The sequence below is a fragment of the Eptatretus burgeri genome, chromosome 13 (assembly GCF_056783735.1).
Source record: "Eptatretus burgeri isolate ZD-2024b chromosome 13, Ebu_testis_v1, whole genome shotgun sequence".
NCBI lineage: Eukaryota > Metazoa > Chordata > Myxini > Myxiniformes > Myxinidae > Eptatretus > Eptatretus burgeri.
The window spans coordinates 83158849-83181348 of record NC_140973.1 but is presented as its reverse complement, the minus strand read 5'-3'; the positions used below and the strand labels follow the sequence as shown (position 1 = coordinate 83181348).

The 22500-nt window shown below is 38.7% G+C and overlaps 1 protein-coding gene across 4 annotated transcripts in view; it reads left to right on the top strand.

Moving 5' to 3' along the window:
* The window catches only part of TRPA1 (transient receptor potential cation channel subfamily A member 1), a 211056-nt gene that overhangs the window by 89242 nt on the left and 99314 nt on the right, over positions 1-22500 (top strand). For all 4 annotated transcript variants that reach the window (XM_085853398.1, XM_085853399.1, XM_085853400.1 and 1 more), the window contains one exon: positions 19017-19153. In XM_085853398.1, the coding sequence (XP_085709524.1) occupies positions 19017-19153 (137 nt within the window). The remainder of the gene's footprint in view (positions 1-19016; positions 19154-22500) is intronic.

Genomic DNA, 22500 nt, shown 5'->3' with positions numbered 1-22500 from the left:
TGTTTGTCTCAGGCAGGTTGTATTCACTTCATTCCTTGCCACCTATCTGCTGCACCAAGTCCTAAATCATACACTGACACTCATTCAACATGTCAGCTCCAATTCTGGCATGTACAACTCCACTTGGGCATTATATAGAAGATCTTCACACAGATTATGCTTATGCTCATCCCACATTGCCTTGGCATCACTTGGTTCACAGGCTGCCAGAATAAGAGCAAATAGTTATCTGAGCCTGTAGGGAGTCTGGGTTGCAGCTGCTTCCAGGAGTGCCTGATGTAGATAATTGTCATTTTGGAGAAGTTCTCACCTTTAACAGGGTTGCTGGAATGATTGACACAACTTCCCTTCAACAGTCTTGAGATCTTCATAACAGGTAGGACTAAGCCACTCCATGCAATAGCAGTTGCAAGTAGTAGCACTCACCCACCTTTGGACTCACTCTGTAGACATGCCCCAGTGCTTGACATCGTTGTTTGGAACACGTTGGCTCTTCTTTTTTCTGGACCAAATTTTCTTTGACTTGTCCCAAGTTCAATATTTGGAGAGGTTGGCACACATTAGGTTCTAAGCAAACAGGTCTGTCTGATACAGCTTGAAGAATTCCACCAATATGTTTTTTGGTGCCTCCCCTCTGGCTACATGTTGAGCAGTGTCCTTATGGAAGCACACTTGCTGACTACTCCTCAGGTGGACTGCCAACTGCACAACAAGAGAAAAGCATTCATGCAGGGGAAATTCCATTATTCTCCAAGCAGCCTAACTACTTCCCACGTATCTGGCTGTTAGACTAAAGTCAACAACACACTAAAGAAAGTGTTGTTCAACAAGAAGTCCTTCAAAGCAAAGAGAAAAACAATTCAGTCCATAATAAACAAGATAATGCAGCGAAAGAATGCATGCCTTATTCCAGGACACGTGTGCACAGAGAAACTTTCATTTACATAAGCAATGATAAGCATTCAGCATCGCAGGCTGGTGGAGCATCTGTTTTACACACATAAGATATAGCTTTGCAACACGATTAGAAGTCCATAGCCTCAGCAGTCCAATGAGATGCCTCTTTTACAATCGAAATACAATGAGATGCCTGGATTACAATCTAAATAAGATATAACTAATTAGAAATGAGCAGGATATTGTTGTGGGCTGGGGGTCGGTGGCGAGAGCGACCACTAGGTGGGGGAGGTCACGTCGTCTCCCACCAGACTCCCCGGAATTGTAGGCCGTCGCTCTCGGATAACTCCGTGAGCCGGCGGGTCGCTGAACCGATGGTGGACGCCGATATCTCAACCGCGTAATGTAGGGTCTTTTTGTCTAGAACCAATTTACCTAATTAACTATGCAATTTCGACTACCGGGGAACCACGCCCTTGGCACGTCTTGCTCGAACCGGGTCATTCTACCTGGACCTGGACATTCTACCTGAAAAACCATAGGAGCAGACCCTCTCGAGAGCAGGCCCTAGCTTCTCCGATAGTTGGCAGCGAGTGTCCCGGAAGCACGGGGGGGAAAGAGAGTGGCACCTGTATATATGGAAGAATTGTGTTGCTCAGCAAGTGGGTTGCCCAGATAGCTCAGATAGCTCAGATGGCAGAGTACTGGCATGGTTTTCCAGTTTTTCCAGAGGACCTGGCTTTGATTCCTGGTCTGGACATGTAATTTTTCCACATATATTTATGATAAGATATAACATTGAAATACAATGAGAATGCCGAGTCAATGAGACTTGTGTTTATACAAATTTTGCTGTACAATGAGAAGGCAGAGTTGATGAGATTTGTGTTCATACAACTTTGCAATTGAATGAGAAAGCAGAGTAAATGAGACTGCAATGTCTTCGGTGCCTGACTCACTGGCACCAACCAAAGCAGCTTTAATTTAACTTGCCAACCAAGTGAAATAAAGAAAAGATCATGTTGTTACACAGTTAACTAACACACTATATCTATTCATTATTGAACAACCATCAGTATGCAATGATCCATTATCAAGTATATTTTAAATTATCGGAGCAACAAACATACAGAGGGGTACATATTTCATTTTAATGAAGCATCAACTAATAACAATATCTTTCACCAGGCCCAGATGAGCTTGGGCCAGTATGGGGATTACAAATTCTTTGTTATTGTTGCCGTATGGTTTGAAAGTCATCTGGTTTGAAATGTTCACTTTGAGCATTTACTTGTTTATTCAGGAGAGCACTTTCCCAACATTGGGAAAGGCAAACAATATATTAATGTATTTTAAAAGATATGTCACAGTAATATGGAATAAACAAGACCAGAGTATATTTGAACAGAGATTCTATTCCACTCACTCGTGGCCTGTCAGTATTGACTCACCAATCTGCAAACATATTTAGTTCTGACTTTGTCATTGTGAGAGACCTAATAAGCATATTTTATCCTGCAGATAATTTAAATCTTTATCTCAACTCTATTTCAGCGCACGCGATCCATTCCTTATAAAGTGACTTCAGCCAATGCTTTACAACAGAATCCATACTTCCATATTGTTTAAAAGCATTTGAAAGCAAATAAAATAGAAATGAGTGCATAATATGTGGACAAAGAACATTTATCTCAACATGAAAAATATTTGTTTCAGCATGATCCATACAGAAACACCAGTGCTTTGCGATAGTCATGTGATCCATAGAGCTTTCTATCACCATATATGTCCATGCTCACATTTCACAAGATGCAATTCATTATTTTACTTCCACATTTGTCAATTATTTGGTCCACAAAACATTTCATTCCTCCTCATTTTGATGTTGACAGTGTTTCCTCCATCCTTAGGTGCTCTTCTCCGATACTTCAAATATCCATCGTTACCTTATTCAGTGAACTTTAGAAGCTCTCTGGGGAAGCGCTTGCTGCATTTGCCATCCCTCATGCAAACACAATTCTTGTTGAAGATGCCACAGGGACCGTGCACCAAAACCAATTGCCAATATGATGCAGTGAAGTTCTGGATCTCTTTTCCTGGTCAAGTATTTCAGCTGAGATGATGTCATTTTGGTTTGGCTTAATCTTGCTGTCCTTGCAAAGCCACAGTAGGATGTGGGCATGAGGAAATCCACGTTTCTGGAATTCAATTGAGTAGAGTAACGCTTGTCCTTTATCCAACATGAACTGTTGAAACGGTGTTTGGCCCTTCAGAAAGTAGTTGCCTGGCCTGGGCATTAGGTGGTAACAGTAGAATTGTCTTTGCGTGATTTTCTTATGTTTGTTGTTCTTCAGATACAAACTGTAGGTGTCACTGTCAAACAGAAACAGTAAGGGGTACTGTCAGGAGGCATATGACCGGCACAGCTCATTGATACGCCTCAGTCCACCAACCTGTTGTCTCATAACAATGTCTCTTGTTAAATGGTTAATTTCACATGAGAATGGCAATCTCATTGCAACACTGACCATTGAAATGTCTGGTGTGCTGGTTTTTGGGCTTGTCTTCGTTGACGACAATAGTTAGGTCTTGTGTGCCAGTCTGTTGAAGAAAATCCATGGCTGTCCTCAAGTTTTTGACATGACTGTTGTGTTTGTGTAGTATCTGCTTCAGGATGTCCACAATGGGCAGCTGCAGTCCACTTACAATTCCTGCCGTTGTGGTGACTTCTTCCTCATGGCTGTCGGTGAGGTAGATCTGTAGAAATTTGTGTTTTTCACCCGGATTTTTTTTTGGCAATTATTTGGTCCCCATACATTCCATTCCTCCTCATTTTGATGTTGGCATTGTTTCCTCCATTCTTGGGTGCTCTTCTCTGATACTTCAAATATCCATCATTACCTTGTTACCTTATATCACCCAAATTATTATTGTTATTATTTTTTTTCAATGAGCTTGTGGGCGCTGAAACCATGAACCAGCCGCCCTAAGTCCATAATTTCTTGCAAAGTCAAGGAACTTAGTGCTAATCTGGTTCACAGTTCCAGATCCATGTGGGCCGACATATGTCTCATAACCATCCCTATCAGTGCCAGTCGATGCATTGAAATCCCCCAAGACTAGAAGAGTATCTCATCTGGGGCACTGTTCAACCATGGACTTGAGCATAACATAGAATACCTCCTTCACAGTGAGATAACTCGCAAATATAGAGTGAGCATATACAGAGACGAGGGAAACGACATCTAAGATGTGACGAATCCTCAGTCTCATAATACGCTCTGTGACCGGTGTTACCTTAATTATCATTGGAGTGAGACTAATCAGAACACCATTATCTGTATTAATCTGTAATTCTGTTTCTTCCAAAAGCAAACAATATGAATCAACTTCTTCACTCTCTCCTCTTTCAATGTATAGGGAAGTATCCACTCAATTTGACTTTCTAGTTTCCTTTTGAGTACTCAGGTCAATCGCATAGATTGTATACAGACTTTTAAAATCTGTCATATCCAAAATAGGTTCTTTATTTCCATTGCTTTCACACACATTTTGGTAAGACTTGTATGCTTCAGCATAATTATTTTTTCCCCAATTAATTTCCAATCTATCTCGTGGATAAAATGATCCATCTGGAGAAACGTGAAGTTTTTTTTCACCTTAGCATTATCACTCAATGCATTATTCTTATCAGTAGCAGTATCGTCATCTGGTTTTTAAAAAATGATCCACAGATATCGTGGCTTCCCTTCCACAACACCCAAATTCCACGTGTAAGTGGTTTGGTTCAGTTTAACGTGTTGACATCTTTTGAGGTAGGATACACTGAGTGGTTTCTTTGAGTTAAGTTTTCTGTTCAACATCACTTCTGTTTCAAGATTAGGAGTATATTCACTAACATACCAACTCATTTCATCAATTACAAATTTATTTTTATCACCAAAAGCACCAGCAACACCAAAAAGTAATCTATTTTAATTCTCATTCCTTTGTAGTTGAAATCTAATTTTAAGACCATACAGAACTTTATCATGATCACAAAATCCAAATATATTTTTAAGAGGAACTGCCGCAGTAAAACTATTAACTGGTTTTGTATCATCATTATACATTCCTTTCCTTTGAGTATATCCAGGGTCTGTGTTTGTTCCCGTTGATATGTCAGAAATAAAACCTTTGACAGCCCCCTTTCCCATTCTATCACTGAATGAATATAGTGTAAATGTCATCATTTCAGATACAGCAGAGACATAATCAACCACTTCAACTTCTTTTGTTCCAATGCACAAACGAACACTATCAAACATTTTCCAGAATAAATCATTTACGAGTGTAGCGTTTGTGTTATTCCCAGCCTTAATGAATGTAAATTTACACAACAAGAAACTTTCGGATAGATTCAAATAAGTTTGTTGATTATTTATTTCAAAACTTTTTGTACCATTTGCATTCCAGTTGTTCCAGTGATTGTATTTACCTTGAAGTAATCTTTTTTATTGGAGTTTGAGATGATAATAGTATCATCCAAATCATAGATACTATCAATTGCTTCCATACTTGTATTTATTTCAGAAAAAAGATGGAAATCTTTTGAAACCCTGACCCAAGTATTTGAATTATTTTCTGTCGTTCTTGGGGAGACAACTGAGTTTTGCCTTTCTTAATTTCTTTTATTGCTTGTAATTTATGAGATTCCTTTTTTGCATCTTTTATGCTCTTTGCAGCACCTGCTACATTTCCCACAGCAGAAGCAGTTGAACCAATTAGGTCTTTATGTTTAAGAATAGTTGAAGCGATACCCATTAGAGTATGAATTATCCCATCTCCACTAAATTGATGTCCGACACCACTTTGTCTCTTAAGTTTATAGTATCCTCTACCAAGATACATACCTTCACCCTTGTAGTATGGGGAAAGGAAGATCCCATCCCCTGTAATTATTTTATATTTTCCCAACTCGTGTTTCCTCACAATCATCGTATTTATTTATTGGAAAACTTCACGTAGGTGAATTCTGATGGATATAACTTCTCCATTAAAAGAAATCATACGATTATCTTGGTCGGTTATCCTAAAATAAACCCTGTGTATGGTTTTTCCTGACACAGGGAGATAAACCAAATTTTTGGGTTCCACATTGAATTTATAACCAATTGGGGTTGAGTATGCGCCGAATGAAAATATTGTATTTGTTTTTATTCCATCATTATAAGCACCATCAATCATATCACAGTGAATTAATACCGAATTTATTCCTGAGCATATTTGAATGACATTTTCACTATAAAACGTCCCATTAGTTTCAATCTTTTTTGAGGAGAAACCCAATAACTCTCTAAATGAATTATCAATTGTGAAATCAACCTTGAAGTTATTTTTATGTTTAATCGTTGATTTTGAAGTTTGTTTTTGAATATCTATGACAATATTTTTTGGTTCATCACCCTGTTCTTTCATAAGACGAGCAATTTCGGAAGATATTTGAGAAATCTCATATGTTCCGGGTGAGAATGTTATCGTTTTGTATCCACTTCCCGGATTATAACTGAACTTGTCATTTTTCTCAGTTATATTAAATATGGTATTACAAGTTTCCATGGACAATAAAGATGCCTCATATTCTTTTGTTGGGTCAAGTTGAAGTGGGTATGGGAATGAAGATGTGTGGTCGCTTGTGAAATTAAAACTAAGGATTGTGCTTCTCATCTTATTTAATAGGAGATAAAATGTCTTTATATTGATATTTATTAATTATTTTCATTTTCATCAAATGGTCTAAAATGGCTGATGCTTTTTAAAAACAATTGTTATTTCCAGCCTTCTTACTACCTAACAACAATAGCAGTCTATTAACTAATTGTGATGGGTCATTTGGAAGAAAACTAACACCTGAGCCAAGGATACTTAAAGCCTGAATAATGTGCTTCTCCTTCTCATTCTTCCTACTTTTACCAGAAAGACGAACACTATAATTAAGAGTGTCCAGCAGATCAATATATACTCTATCATCATTATTTTTCTTATCCAATGGTTTATCAAAATACTTTGATTCATCCCTCACAGTTGAAGCTTGTCTTCCATCTTTTGTGAGAAGAAACGTTAATCACGGAGTTAGTTTAACAGGGGGTTGAGCAGACCCCAAGAACCTTAATTCATCATAATATATTAATACCTTTTCTTGAACAAGATGAAATATTGCTGGTTGTTCTGTTGGAATGAGTTCTGCTTTGGTTTTTTATTCCACTGAATATTCATTGTTTTGAAGAGCATTTACAATATAATCAGGGGGTGATTAATCTCTTCCATTTGTTGAAATAATCCTTCATCATCATATTCTAATTCTCCTCTATGCTCTCATTCTTCCTCTGTGATTTGACTGAAATATTTTATTATTTGAAGTTTTTTAGGAGTATATTCTATTGTGGGAGCTGTGGAAACATCTATAATTTTTTGTTTGGAAGTTTTTAAAAGTGTTTTTCAAAATTTATCTTGTTTTCTTTCAAATGCTTCTTCACCCGTTAGTTTCTGTCTACGTTTCTTCTTTATGTCTTCCTGTTGTTTTACAACTTTTGAAACCAACTCTTGATGTTCCTTAAATCTTCTTGTTCTTTCTTTCGCATCCATTTATTTATTGGAAAATATCAATGAATATCTCATCTTGTTTCACAACAATATATTTATATTTTTCAGTCGTGTGCTTCATGTAATCCCCAAATATCTTTTTACGACAGAATGTAGAACAATTATCTCTCCAAAAATTGTTTATATCTATTGAATTTAACTTGAATAAAATAAAAGTATAAGCATCGTTACTGATGGAAAGACGGGGAAGTTGAAAGTATGATTGACAAAGATAAATACAATTACAAGAAGAATGTCTCCCTCTTGTGTAGTAGCTGTCCATTACCGTTTGGTTTCTCTCATTAACACAATTATCAAACAATCTCGAGGTTCTTGTTTGATTTATCCAAATCTTGGGGAGACGGTATATCATCAGTATTATCACTAAGAATACAAGTTATCGGTTTTGATTTCTTTTTACATCTCTGTGTATCACAAAATAGTTGTATTATATCTTCAATGTTGTAATCATTTCGGTTTTTTTGAAGTTTAAATAAACCGATTAAATCTTCTTTTTGAAGACCAGCATTAAAACCTTGTGAGAGTAGTTGATACTCTGGTTGAAAACTCGACTTTGTGAAAATTATTAAATTATCATAATCTAAAAAGTTGGGAGTCAGGAGCATCTTCAAAAGTAAGCAGGTTTTTCCACATCCGCTTGAACCAACTATGAGGCATCTTAATGAATTTGGAAGATTTTTATGATTGTTAAATTTTATCTTATTTTCCCAAATGGGTAAAAAAATCATTCATTTATATATTTGGAAAACAGGTTATTTAATTTATTATTGGCTTTTTTAGAAACTCTATATTTTATCCTAAGTTCACGTTTAATTTCAAGATAATCCATTATTTTATTTATACAATATCTTGTGTTGATATTTCCCTGAAAATGACAATCGTGAATAATATATAACAACAATCCTTTTATTTGAACATTTCTCAATAGGTTTAGTTTCTTCCATTGTAAGGAAAGGTGTGTTAGCACCCTCCTACTTTACATTCATTTCACCAATCAATCTTGTAAAGTATTTCATTTTTGGTGTAAATCTAAAAGAATTATTTTCGTTTTTATATTTTTTATTGTCATTATTTAGAAGATAATCACAGAATATACATTGTTTATAGGCTTTTTACTCTGTGTTTAATCCTTCTCTATCACACGCAGGAAAATTCCTAAATTTGTCACAATAGTTCATCCTCAATCACAAAAACACAAGAAGAATGAGTTTAAAGTTAAGGGAGACTATTATATTGAAAACACTGATGGAGCTTTTAAGAATCATATTAAGATAAGGATTTTTTAATTTGGAGAACCCGGTCGATCATCAATTGCTGAATCAATTGAAATAGTGAAACCTGATGTTGAAAAAGTTATTAAAAAGACATTAAAAGAAATGAAAACTTTAAAGTTTTATATTGTAATGAAAATGAATATGAAAAGACAAGATGAAGAACAAACTCCTTATATGAGAACAGATCTTCATTTTATAACATAATTTCAAGATTTTCTGAATAGTGGGGTTTATGAAGAACTATCAAGACAAGAGGAGGATGTTGATAATACAGTGGTAGGAAGTGGATTTGATATTAAAAAAATCATCTCTTTAGATATACATATTCTAAAATCAGACTCTCTTAAAGCTTCTTCTTATATTGAATTACCAAAGGAAATGATACAAAAGAAGGCAGTTGTTAATATTAAGAACAATGATAATAAATGTTTTCTCTGGTCTGTTCTTGCTCACTTACATCCACCAAATTGTTATTCAGAAAGAGTAAAACAATATATGAAATATGAGAATACCTTGGACATTCAAGATTTTAAATTCCCAATGCCACTAACAAATATTCCTAAATTTGAGAAAAAAAAATCTTTCGATTAATGTATATGGATTAACTAGAGAGAATAAAGTTCAGGTATTAAAGATTTCAAACAACGATAAAAATGAAGAAACACACATTGATCTTTTAAGTTTTAGTGTTGGAAAGAATTCACATTATACATACATCAATAATTTATCAAGATTAATCTCTTCTCAGGTATTCAGAACAGCAAACAAAATATATCCTTGTCAGCGATGTCTTAATTTTTTTCAAAGAAAAGAACGATTGGAACAACATTCAAAATATTGTAGTAATCATAAATCAGTTGTAATTACAATGCCTAAACCTGCTGAAAAGATTTCTTTTGAAGATTATAATAAATCTATCATGCACCCATTTGAGATATACGCTGACTTTGAATGTATCCTTAAAAAGATAAATACTGCTTCTCCAAATCCAAAAGAATCATATACAAATAAATATCAAAAACATTTTCCTTGTGGTTTCTGTTATTATATCAAATCATCTGTTGGAGAAAAGTATAATAAACTTGAACATTATAGTGGAAAAAAAGCTTCACAAGAGTTTGTAAAACGATTAGAAAAGGATTGTGTAAGACTAACTAAATTAATGAAAGAAACAAATGAACCGATGAAATTAACCGAAGAAGAAAAATTAGAATTTAGAAAGAACAATATCTGCCATATTTGTGAGGAGGAAATTGAGGGAGAGGTCAAAGTTAGGGATCATTGTCATCTTACTGGTAAATATAGAGGTCCCACTCATTCCTGTTGTAAACTTAATTATAAATTTCCTTCTTTTATTCCAGTCTTTCTTCACAACAGCGCCAACTATGATTCACATCTATTTATAAATGAACTTTCAAAAACACCAGGGAATATTCCTGCCATGACAAACACAAGTCAAAAGTATATTTCATTTACAAAAATGATATTCACAAAACCTTTAACTCTTATTAGGTTTCTACATTCTTACAAGTTTATGGGAACACCACTAGCCGACCTAACATCAAATCTAAGCTCCACGGGCTCTTTTCCAAATCTTAATTCATTCTTTACAAAAGAGGAAATTCTAAGTAAAGAGGATATTCAGATTAAAGAGAGAATTCAAAGTAAAGAGGAGATTCTAATTAATGAGGAAATTAATGAAGAAATTCTAACTGAAGATGAAATTCAAATTACAAAGAAAATTCGAACAATGAATGAAATTCTAACTTAAGAGGAAATTGTGATTATAGAGGAAATTCTGATTAAAGAGAGAATTCTAACGAAAGAGGGAATTCAGATTAAAGAGAGAATTCAAAGTAAAGAGAAAATTGTTACAAGTAAGGGAATTTATCCTTATGATTATATGGATTCATTTAAGCCTGGTTTTGGCGCAGTGGTTAGGGCAGCGGCTTGGGATCCAAAAGGTCCTGAGTTCAAGCCCCGTTGGGCCACTGAATTAATACACCAGGGGGTTGACTCAGCCTGTCATCCTTCCGAGGTCGGCGAAAATGAGTACCAGTATACTGGGCCGGTGTATACCCCGGTTAAAATAGGTGTACCATATCCCTGTGTCATAAGAGGCGACCAGGGTTGCGTCAGGAATGGCATCCGGCGTAAAACATGTGCCAAATCACTATGCGGATCATACGGATGATCCGCTGTGGCGACCCCTAACGGGAGCAGCCGAAAGAAGAAGAAGAAGAAGATTATATGGATTCATTTATGAGATTTAAAGAAAGTTTCTATCATATCCTTTATGAAGTAGAGATAAGTGATAAGGAATATAAACACGCACAAGAAATTTGGAAAATATTGAAGATGAAGAACCTTGGAGAATATCACGATTTATATCTAAAAACAGATGTTTTATTGTTAGCTGATGTGTTTGAAGCTTTTAGATCACTCTGTCGTAATAAAAATTGTTATGGATTAGATTCTACCCACTATTTCACAGCTCCTGGTTTAGCTTGGAGTGCAATGTTGAAAATGACAAAACAAGATATAGATTAAATCAGTGATGTAGATAAGCTTTTGATGATTGAGAAGTCTAAGAGAGGTGGAATATCACAAGTATGTTCAGAAAGATATGCCAAAGCAAATAATAAATATCTTCCAAATTATGATAGTGAAAAAGATAGTAATTATTTGATGTATTTTGATGCTAATAATTTGTATGGATGGGCAATGTCTCAATCTCTGCCTTATGGTAAATTAGAGTGGGTGGAAGAAAAGGATTATGAAAAGGCTTTGATGAATATTGTTATTTCTTCTCAAGAGGAATTGAATGAGGAAGAAGAAAGTTATTATTTTGAAGTTGATTTGAGGTACCCGAGTGATCTTCATAATAAGCATAACGACCTTCCTTTTGCATGTGAGAAAGAAAGTCCAAGAAAAAAATGGTTCGGCGATTACCAACAGTCATTTAACATAAAAGGTAAATCTTCAGAAAAACTACTTATGACATTAAATGATAAAGAAAGATATGTTTTCCATCAAAGAAACTTGAGACAATATTTATCTGCTGGTTTGAGAGTGAGGAAAATTCATAGGATTTTGAAATTTAAACAAAGTCCATGGTTAAAGGATTATATTGATTTTAATACAAAAAGCAGAAACAGATTTTGAGAAGGACTTTCATAAATTATTGAATAATGCTGTATTTGGAAAGACTATGGTCAGGTCAGGTCAGGTATGGGAGCATGTGCCAGAACAGCGCGTCGCTGCATCCACTTTCCGCTGGTACTCCAGGGGCCTCCGTCTGGCCATCCGCCAGGCAGACGCCAGGCCCATCCCCATCTCCTTAAGATGATGGTCTACCTGCTGCAACCACGAGGCACGTGGTCAGCCCACTGGCCTCCTCCACTCATGAGACTCCCTCGCTGAGAGAATCTGGTGAGCAGGATCAGCATCAGGAAAACGAGCCACATGTCCATACAGCCGCAACTGACGCTCACGGACTATGCAGGTAACAAATCTCATCCGAGTCTCTCTCAGCAACCGCTTGTTGGACACAAAATCCGACCAGCAATAGCCAAGGATTCTCCAAAGAGACCTGGTACCAAAGGAATTCAGTCTCCGTCTCAGATCCTTGGTCACAGTCCAAGTCTCGTATCCATAGAGCATAGAATGGAAGTACCAAGGACCTGAAGACTTGGAATTTCATCCTCCCGCACAGATACCGGCAGCGCCACACCCCATGATCCAGTGAATCCATGACTACCCAGGCCCGACCCAGACGTCTATTGACCTCTGACTCACAGCCAGCAGAGACATGAATATCACTGGCAATGTAAGTGAATCTCTCCACGACCTCAACATCCTCACCACAAACAGACACAAACACGACAGCAGCATCCAAGATGTCACCGAAAGCCTGGATCTTAGTTTTGACCCAAAAAACCTGTAATCCCAGCAGCTGCGACTCCTCATTCAGCACGTCGAGGGCCCCCAAAAGGATATCTAGGGTCTCCGCAAAGATGACTCCATCATCTGTAAAATCAAGGTCCGAGATCTTGACATTCCCAAACGATGCACCGCAGCTTGATCTCTGCGACATCCTCCCTAAAATGCAGTCCATACAAGTGCTGAAAAGTGTGGGGGCCAGTACACACCCCTGACGAACTCCAGTAGCAACTGGAAATAAGTCAGAGGTGGTACCACCACACTTCACAGCACTCTCAGTACCAGAGTAGAGTTCAGACATCAGATCGATCAGTTTTGGTGGCACCTCACGAAGACCAAGAATCCTCCAGCGGACATCCCGATTCACTGAATCAAATGCTTTACAGAGATTAACATAGGCTGCTAGCAGCCCCTGCCGAAACTCTCGTCTGCGTTCGGTAAGGACACGAAGAGCAAGGACACGGTCAATCGTTGACCTCTTTGGTGTAAAGCCTGACTGCTCTGGACGCTGGTGCTCAAGCAGATGGTGGCGAACCCTGTCAAGAATTATCCGAGCAAAGACCTTGCCCAGCACTGGGAGCAGCCTCACCCCTCGGTAATTGTTGCAGTCTTGGCGATCACCCTTCCCTTTCCAGAAAGGAACAACAAGGCCCCTCTTCCAATCAGTTGGGATGATGCCTGTGTTCCAGGCAGAGCACAAAACTGCATGCAACGACACGAGTGCAGCATTTCCACCAGCCTTGAGAAGTTCAGCATGGATGCCACAGATCCCTGGAGCTTTGCCCCGTTTCAACTGGTTCACCGCAGCCCATGTTTCCACAAGCGAAGGTGGACCACAGTTGATTTGAGGGTCAGCAACAGGGATTGTAACACCCTTGATGTCCAACTCGACAGCTGGGGGATGAGCCTGGTACAACCGCTCAAAGTAACCGGCCCAGCTGGCCTTCACTTTAGACTCCTCTGTCAAGAGCCTACCACTCTCTGCTCTTACTGCAGTGCTACGAGGGATGGGCTTGGATGAATGCAATGCGCGAATTCCCCTGCAAGCGGGATGAGAATCACCTGTCCACAGTTGATGCTCTACCCCCTCACAGATTCCTTGCACATAGGCCTCCTTGTCCACCCTTGGTGCACGTACAGTTTTACGCCTCAGCTCCCTGAACAGCTCAGCTCTGCCATTCAGCCGGGCCCTGCGACTCTGCTCAATGGTATCCAGTGTCCCTTGAGAGACAATAATTCTTCTTTGCCCTGCGGTCAGTTCCAAGACATCCACCGGCAACATCAAGGACTGTGGTCTTGAAGGCACTCCACAACTCTTCAGGACCCCCAAAGCACCCAGACCCCCCAAGTGTCCACTCAGCCTGTTCGCAAACTCATCAGCTCCCCTCTCATCCTTGAGCTTGCCAACATCCAGCCTAGGCTGGGATGGTACCATTCTCCAGGATTTAAGGTGCAGCTTTCGAGTTGATACAACAAGCCTGTGGTCAGTATTGAGGAACTGAGCACTCCGGTGGACCCTGCAGTTCTGGATCATCCTCCAATGACTGTCAATGAGGACATGGTCAATCTCCTTTGCCCCACCGCCAGTGTTGGAATACCAAGTCCAGCGATGAGCTTGTGGGCGATGAAACCATGAACCAGCCACCCTAAGTCCATGACTTCTTGCAAAGTCAAGGAACTTAGTGCTATTTTCGTTCATAGTTCCTGATTCATGGGGACCAACACACACCTAATAACCATTCCTATCAGTTCCAGTCGATGCATTGAAATCCCCCAAGACTAGAAGTGTATCTCGTCTGGGGCACTGATCAACCACAGACTCGAGCGTGGCGTATAATGCATCCTTCACTGTGAGATCACTCGCCTCAGTCAGAGCATAAACAGAGACCAGGGAAATGACACCTAAGGAGTGACGAATCCTTAATCTCATAATACGCTCGTTGACCGGTGTTACCTCAATTATCATTGGGGTCAGCTTATTGGACACAGCTCCAGTAACTCCTTGGGTATTGTAACCATCAGAGCGAACCAGACCAATAGTAGGTGTAACCACACACCATTATCTCGCCGCAATCCGGTCTCTGAACCTCTGAGAGAGCTGCAATACCGATGTCCAAACGCTTGAGCTCAGATGATAACAGAGACAGGTGATCATCCTCTCTTAGGGATAGGACATTCCAGGCACCCACCCAAAGGGACCGCCTCAGGTTAACCCAAGGAGACCGCCGTCTGATGGACGACACCTCAGCACCACTCCGACACACTTTCCCGCAATCTGACCAAGGGATGTTACCCCGTGGTTTCCCTCCTCTCATCAAAGATTGGGGGGTCCCGAAGACATTGCCCCAATCCCGTCATCCGGTGAGCTGCCCTGCGAAGGGAAGCTGCACAGGAGGTACTCCCATGGAGTGGGTTTTCAGATTTCTTTGCATTTTTGTGATTTGCGGAATGAAGGGTTTTACGGTGGCCGGAGTGCAAATCCTGCCACCAACCTCCTCATAAAAAGTAACCCGACTGCAGGAGGACGTCCGCAGACACAGTTGGGCACTAGATATGGATGGCCGTTGGCTCACAAGGAGCTCCTCCGCCCTTCGACAGGTTTTGTTTTTAATCCTGCTGGGTGTCCATATCCAAACACACTCCTCACCAGAAAACCTGGTGGGGGAGATGGTTTAGTCACCGACAACCCGACCATGGAACAGGTTAGTACAGGTTTACATGGTACCTGTAGCAGGTCACAGATCTAACCTGACCTGACAACTATGACTATGGAAAATATGACAATGACAAAGACTATGGAAGATGTTAGGAACAGGCAAAACATTAGATTTGCAACATCTTGGAAAGAAGCTTCTAGATTGATAAATAAACCAAGTTTTGAGAGAGAAGAGGTTTTTTTCAGAAAACTTTTCTGCTATTCATATGGAAAAGGAAAGTATTGTAATGGATAAACCAATTTATATTCGAACAGCAGTTCTTGATTTTTCAAAGATATTGATGTATGATTATTTGTGTCATGACTTAAACAAAGACTATGGTGAAGATGTTTCATTGTTGTATATGGACACTGAGTTTTATTCTAGATATAGAAACTGATGATGTTTATAAAGATATATGAAGAAAAGGATTGGAGTATATGATACAAGTAATTTTAGTAAGAAGAGTGAGTTATTTCAGAAAAGAATGAAAAGTTTATTGGTGAGTTTAAGGATGAGTTGGGTGGAAAAGTAATGAGTGAGTTTATTGGATTGAGAGCAAAGGCATATGCTTCTAAGTATGGTGATCAGATTGATAAAAGGTTAAAGGGAATAAAGAAATATGTAATAAAGAAATCAATAACTTTTAGAAATTATTATAATTGTTTGATGAATAAGAAAGAAGAATATAGGAAAATGAATACAATAAGAAGTTATAAACATAACATTAATAGTGAAGAAGTAAATAAAAAGGCATTAGGAGCCTTTGATGCTAAGAGATTTATTTTAAATAATGGAATAGATTGTGTTCCATATGGATATTGTATGATAGAGTGTATAGAATACATTGTGTTCCATATGGATACAAGTTTTAACTAAATAGAATATGGGTTGGGGTTTTTAAGGGCTTCCGCCACCTTTTTCATAATATATAAATGGTTGAACCAAGTATTAATCAAACGAAAGAGTGGAGAAAATCTCAGTCTTGGTATATTAATGGAAAACATAATGAATGTGAACAATATCAAATGTCTTATTGAAAAAAATAACTAAACAAAGGTAAATAAAACAAATAAGCGAATCAATTTAAAAACTAGGAAGTTAGAGGATGTAAAGAAAAAAAATATCCTTGAAGGGACTGAAAACTTTGATGGTTATCAATTGAACAATGGAAAAATAATTTACTACAATCTCAAAATGATATGCAACTCAGGAAGTCATCAGATGAGAGCATTGAGAGAAGTATATCATTTCATAATGACACAAAAGGGGTATCTTGAAAAATATAAAGATTCAAATGTTTTATTTTAAAATATTTTAGATGGGGATTATTGTGCAAAGAAAATTAAACTATTGAAGGAATTTGAGAATGAACAAATCTTTATAGGTTCAATGAGTGAGCTAAACAATATGCATTGGTTATTTGAAAAAAAAAGTGCTCCTAGGCTAAAAGGGGAGGCTGTTAAAATCTCCATTCACTTACATGTTTTAGATATTTCAACAACAGAGAATTCAACAGGTTGGGATAAAAGGTTTATTTTTTAGGGAAAAAAAAATGAATCGCTGAGAATCCCCCATTCATTAACATGGGGGAAAGTGAGCCAGAATCATTATATTCATCCTACTAACAGGTATTCGATAATATGAGTGAGGAAAGTGAAAAAAAACTTTATTGTTAAGAAATTGTTGTGGCCTGTTTCAAGTTGAGGCATGGTAGAGCAGGCAAAAAACATGGCGGCTTCAGACCCCGGCGAGGTAACCCAGGAAACGCCTTAAGACCAGAGAGAGGAGAGAGAGGAGAGAGAGGAGAGAGAGGAGAGAGAGGAGAGAGAGAGAGGTGTGGCCGAGGATTGACTGATAAAGGATATAATTAAAGAAGGCCGTTAATTAGCTTCAGAAGGGGTGTTTTAATTAACTCAAACACCAAATTTAACTCTTGCACTTTCATGGAGTTCCTTTAGTAGGCATGCAAAGTTCCAGACAGCTAGGTTTTATGGTTTGGATTTATGGAGGAGACGCACTGACACACACACACACACATATACACACTCACACACACACTACACCACCTCACTGTCACTCGTGAAGTATCTGTGACAAATTGAAAATTGAATTATGATTATGGCAGGACAAAATTACAACTTCTTGGCTATCTCGAAAAATTCCCAGCACAACGACCACAGATGATCAGCAATTCTCTCTCTAAGCTGATGATGACAATCAGATGTTCAAATTAATAAAACAAATGCATTGAAAATAATAAGTAAATGTTTAAAACCGATGAAAGAATTGACTCCAAAAATATACCCAATGTGTTCCAGATTATGAAGCTCCACAAAATTATCTACACGAGCAACATACCCCCCCTCCCCCCCCCCCTTTACGAGTGATCTTGTTCCAAGCATGCAACACATTCTTCTGACATACCTTTATTTGGGTGGTGTATAGGCAACTGACAGCTCTGTATTGGCAAAACCAAACAAACCCATGTTACGTTTGTGTACTTCTCGTACTGCAGCAGAGCAAACCAATTGTTCAAATTTGCATCAAAGTGGCTGACCAAGGCAAAATCTCGAGTGGCTCCATATCCAGATTTGTTGAGAATCCCTTAGTCAACATATGTACCAATTTTGGTGCTTTTATGCAAATTTGAACAATTGATCTGAAATATCAGACTATGCTGCTGGACTATTCAAAGTACCTTACTGGACAGGAATACTGTACACGCTGTAAATGGTGGAGACTTGTAATACCCTCCTCCACCTAGAGGTGGTGTGACACGAAAAACATTTACATAGAGAATTTGCGTCCCACCCCCTCTTCCTCCCCTCACCCCCCCCCAACCACCAAGACCACTGGCAAAGATAAAACACCCCTCTACATAAATTAGTGTCATGCTGATCCTATGTAGCAAGTCTGGGTGGAACCGGGCCAGAACTGTAGGAGGAGTAGCACGACAAACACCGGTCTGTTAATTGCAGTACGGATGATCAAATTGCCTTGTTACATTTTTAATTCCAGGTATACATACGGTCTGCTTGTTGAACATTGTATTTTCCTTTTAATGTCATAATCGTTACATTAAAAGGAAAATACAATGTTTTGATCCTGTATTTGTTTTCATTTCTGTATTCATTATTCATTAATTCTGTATTCATTAAATTCTGTATTCATTAAAAGGAAAATACAACTGATTATAATCGGTCAGCCTGTTTTGTGTTCATCTGAACCAAGGACTCATGGATGCTCAGATCCCATGTTCAAATCCCTCTTCATTCTGTATTTGTCCATTGTCAAATAAAGCCCTTGTAATCCACATTAAAGTTCACTGGTGTCTTCCAACGTGCTGATTCTAAATGTGATCCAAGTAACAATCCACCATGAGTATAACGTCAATGCAAAATAATCAATCAATCGTCATACCATTTGAACATTATCTATAATGTATAATTTTCCTTTAAATTTGTGTTCATTAACGATCCAACTCCAATATAAATACTTACCACCTTTCAGATATGCGAACACCTTTCCCGATGTGTACAAGGAAATGTTTTTGTGTGTGCAGTCAGATGGGTCCACACCGGTGCACCTTGCATGCACGCAGGGCAGCAGGGACTTGGTGAAGATGATGTTCGAGCTTTCTGACTTCACACGACAAAGCCTGCACATCCTGGACTCCGATCATCAAACGCCGCTACACAAGTACTGCTAACCATATGCTGACCACTTTTTAATCCACCTGACCTCCGGTATCATCAAAGTTATCTTGCTAACTATATTATTGGAGTAGGTAAAACCAGTGCTTTATTTATTCATCATTTAAACAGTAATTTGCAGGAGGAGAAGGAGGATGGAAGAAAAACAAAATAATAAAGTACCGATATTGAACATTAACACTTATACTCATTAACAAACCTAAAGTACAAACATCCATCCAGCCATCGGGACCATACTCTGTGCAGAGCGTTGGTGCTGCTGAAGCAATCTCCTTGGCTATTTGGTACAACCCTAGACGGGTCACCACTCTGACACAGGATACCAGCAAGCTGGTACTCATTTTGCCGACCTCGGAAGGATGACAGGCAGAGTCAACCCCACCTGGTATTAATTCAACAGCAAAAGGAGATTTGAACTCAGGATCCTAGGATCCCAAACCCACCACTCTAACCATTATGCCCACACCAGGCATATAGTACAAACAGTGCCTATAGAAAGTTTACACCCCATTTTCAAATTTTTCACCTTTTGTTGCCTTAAAGCCTGGAATTAAATTACTTTAAATCAGACATTTTACACTTTTATTTTCACATCGTAACCCACAACTTCCAAGTGAAAAACAAATTATACAAATTTAAGAAAATTAATTAAAAATACAAAACTAGAATATCTTGGTTGGATAAATGTCCACCTCCCCCCCCCTCCTCTTATAATTGCAATTGCAAACAAGAAAAAGAGCAATTCGAGATTGCAGATGCTTGCCAGGACTTGTTTCGTGTGGTGTTTTCTGTGGTGTTTGTGTAGTTTTGTGTGGTGTATTTTCTGTGACGTTTGTGTACTGGTGTGTTACGTAATTAATGAGACATTATTAGAACTGCCACTTTATAACTGCTGGCAGTGACGATAGATTCAGCCATTTCAGAGAAGAAGATTTTTGAAGTTTACAAAAAACACAAAAATAAAACCAACATGGCTGCCGAATCACATGACCGATGACGTCAAAAAGTATTTGTTGGCCATTTTATCCCTAGATGGCCCTCAAAAATGTTCATACTTAACGGATCTCACGTTATGCAATTATGACGTCATAACAAAGGCACCTATGATGTCATAAAAAAACGCACTCATTCCCCATGAGGAGTACTTGCTATGTGCCAAGTTTCATTTTTTTTCCTTGGTGCGGTTTCACAGATACAGAGGTCCAAAGTTTTTATGTTTTTCCAACATGGCTGCCACACCACATGTCCAATGACGTCATAATTATCAATATAATATTCTACATGCATAGTAGCACCAATGGTGAAAATTTTGTCTCAATTCGACAAGCGGTTGCGGAGAAAAACATGAAAGTTCTTTGTGTACAAACAAACAAAGACCTTTGACCTCAACATCAATCGGCTTCTCAGTTGAGACTACCTCTCCAGCTTGGTAATGTTTCATTCATGACGATCAGTTTAGAATTGTGACCTGTCGGTGACAGACAGACAGAATAACGAAATCGACTGACCGATACACTTGAAAAATCTTCGATTTTGCAAGTAACAAACAAATGGACCCAAATGCAATACCCTCCCCTTCGGCGAGGGTAATTATCTCAGGTGTAACCAATCACCTTCAAAATCACGCACCAAGTTAAGTGGCCACCACCTGTTTTAAATTGTAGTGATTCTGCAGAATAAATCTAGAAGGCACTCAGTGGAGCGCATACCTCTGCCACATAATATCTGGTCGATGAGAACATATCGGACCTAATACATTTTTGAAATATCATGCGACACAGTACTATATCGTTTTTGGCCATTTTTCTCGATGGTGGAGAATCACTAAAATAAAATTATTAGATCCGGATCTAGATCCAGATCTTCTCCAAAATTGAATCAATTCTTCGCTGTCACACACCAACATGTCCACCAAGCTTCATGTGAATCCGTCCACAACTTTTTGAAATATTCTGCTATATTATCGTTTTTGGCCCCATCTCTCAAAGGTGAAGAATCACTTTATAAATTCTAGTAGTCGGATGCGGATCTGCATCTTCACCAAAATCGAATCAGTTCCTGCATGTTACACACTAAAACTGTCCACAACTTTTTGAGATATTGTGTACACAAACAGACAGAAAGGGGTGAAAACATAACCTCCTTCACCTTCGGTGGTGGAGGTAATCAGCTGTTCCTGTCTGTTTCCTCTGCTGGGTAGTGCATTTCACAGCAAAGACTCAACAATGAGACCCAAGGAGCTTTCAAAAAACCTCCGGGATAAAGTTGTGGAAAGGCAATCTTGAGTCCTGTTTGAGGTTTGCAAAAAGCACTCCAGAGATTCCGAAACCATGCGGCAAAACGTTTTGTGGTCTGACAAAACTAAAATGGAACTTTTTGGCCAAAATACAAACCGTTATGTTTGACGCAAACCCAACACATTACATCACCCAAAGAACACCATCTCTACTGTGAAGCATGGTGGTGGCAGCATCATGTTATGGGGATGTTTCTCATCAGCATGGACTGGGGCGCTTGTCAGGGTATAAGGGAAAATGGATGGAGAAAAATACAGAAAAATCCGAGACGAAAACCTGCTGCCCTCTGCAAGAAAGCTGAAATTGGGACGGAAGTTCACCTTTCAGCATGACAATGACCCGAAGCACACAGCCAAAGCTACACTGGAGTGGCTAAGGAACAAAAACATAAATGTCCTTGAGTGGCCCAGTCACAGCCCCGACCTATGTCCAATGGAAAATCTGTGGCATGACTTGAAGATTGCTGTCCATCAACACTCCCCATGTAACTTGACGGAGTTTGAACAGTTTTGTTCAGAAGAATGGGGAAATATTACCCAATCAAGGTGTGCAAAGTTGGTAGAGACCTGTTTTTGGCCCCATCTCTCTGTATCACTACAGACTCACAACTGTAATTTCTGTCAAAGGTGCTTCCACCATGTATTAACTCAAGGGTGTGGATACTTATCCAACCAAGATATTCTAGTTTCGTATTTTTGATTATTTTCTGAAAGTTGTAGAATTTGTTTTTCATTTGGAAGTTTGAGGTTACGATGTGTAAATGAAGGTGGGAAAAAAAAATCTGACTTGATTAAATTGAATTCCAGGTGAAGGGGAACAAAAGGTGAAATTTTTGAAAGGATGTGTAGACTTTCTATAGGAACTGCAGATTGAAGATTTCCACATTCAGACTTGGTCACTCGCCCTTGGACATGCTGCTTCTACTCTCCCAACAATGGATGGAGGCCCTCAATATCAGACGTGAGATCAGAGCCGTCTCTTTCGATATATAACGAGCTTATGATACAGTTTGGCATCCTGCCTTGATCGCCAAACT